This window comes from Acanthisitta chloris, unplaced genomic scaffold (assembly GCF_000695815.1).
Source record: "Acanthisitta chloris isolate BGI_N310 unplaced genomic scaffold, ASM69581v1 scaffold26972, whole genome shotgun sequence".
Taxonomy (NCBI): Eukaryota; Metazoa; Chordata; class Aves; order Passeriformes; family Acanthisittidae; genus Acanthisitta; species Acanthisitta chloris.
In genome coordinates, this window is record NW_008660271.1 from 1 (window position 1) to 842 (window position 842).

The 842-nt window shown below is 60.8% G+C and overlaps 1 protein-coding gene across 1 annotated transcript in view; it reads right to left on the reverse strand.

Annotated features, from left to right (window-relative positions):
- Nucleotides 1–203: 203 nt before the first annotated feature.
- LOC103797548 (plasma membrane calcium-transporting ATPase 4-like) overlaps nt 204–842 on the reverse strand; it is a gene marked incomplete at its 5' end in the record, with an annotated part of 5813 nt that continues 5174 nt past the window's right edge. Inside the window, 2 exons of the mRNA XM_009069767.1 lie at nt 204–449; nt 545–806. Coding sequence (XP_009068015.1) covers nt 204–449; nt 545–806 — 508 coding nt within the window. The remainder of the gene's footprint in view (nt 450–544; nt 807–842) is intronic.

The window sequence follows — 842 nt, forward strand, 5'->3', positions numbered from 1 at the left end:
TGACCAGTGGTGGCACATTCCCATCACCCTCAACTCCAAAACAGGGGCAATCCCCCCACCCTACAGCTATGCCAAAGCCACCCAACGAGAGCCCAACGCTCTGCACCTCCTGAGAGTCACCTCCCTGCTCCTCCCCTCAGCCCCCCAGGCCAGGTCTGCAGGGCAGCCAGGCCCCAATCCCTGGGGTGGGGAGAGCAGGACGGTTACTTGCGCAGGATGATCTCGGACGCTCCCTTGCTGTACATGCGGAAGCCGCCGCCGCTGTTCTTCAGCACTGTGCTCATGGACTTGCGCACCGAGTTGAAGGTGTAGACCTTGTAGAGCTTCTCCTCCGGCACCTCGTTGCGCACAGCCTGGTAGTCCTGTTTCAGGTCCAGCACGAAGCCCAGCAGGGCACACTCTGTCTTGTTGCCCACCTGGCGGGGCAGTCCTCCTTCCTTCTCGGGAGGCTGCGGAGGAGGAAGGAAAGGCAATGCCAAATTTGAGTACGGAGCCGCGGGACGGCCAACACCAGTGGTGGGGCCAGAGGATTTGAGGAGCTCACCAGGATCTTGGAGGTATAGGCTGAGTTGATGGCAACCCCATGCACGATGAGGTCCAGGATTTTGGGCAGGATGGCTTCGGGGTCGGGGATCTGGCGGTAGTGGGTGTCCCCCAGGTAGGCCTGCACCACGGTCATGCGGTTCATGGTCAGCGTGCCCGTCTTGTCCGAGCAGATGGCGGTGGCGTTGCCCATGGTCTCACACGCATCCAAGTGCCTCACGAGGTTGTTGTCCTTCATCATTTTCTGCAAGAGGCAGCACAACCAGGAAGGTCAGAGCCAACAGCCTGGACGTGCTGCT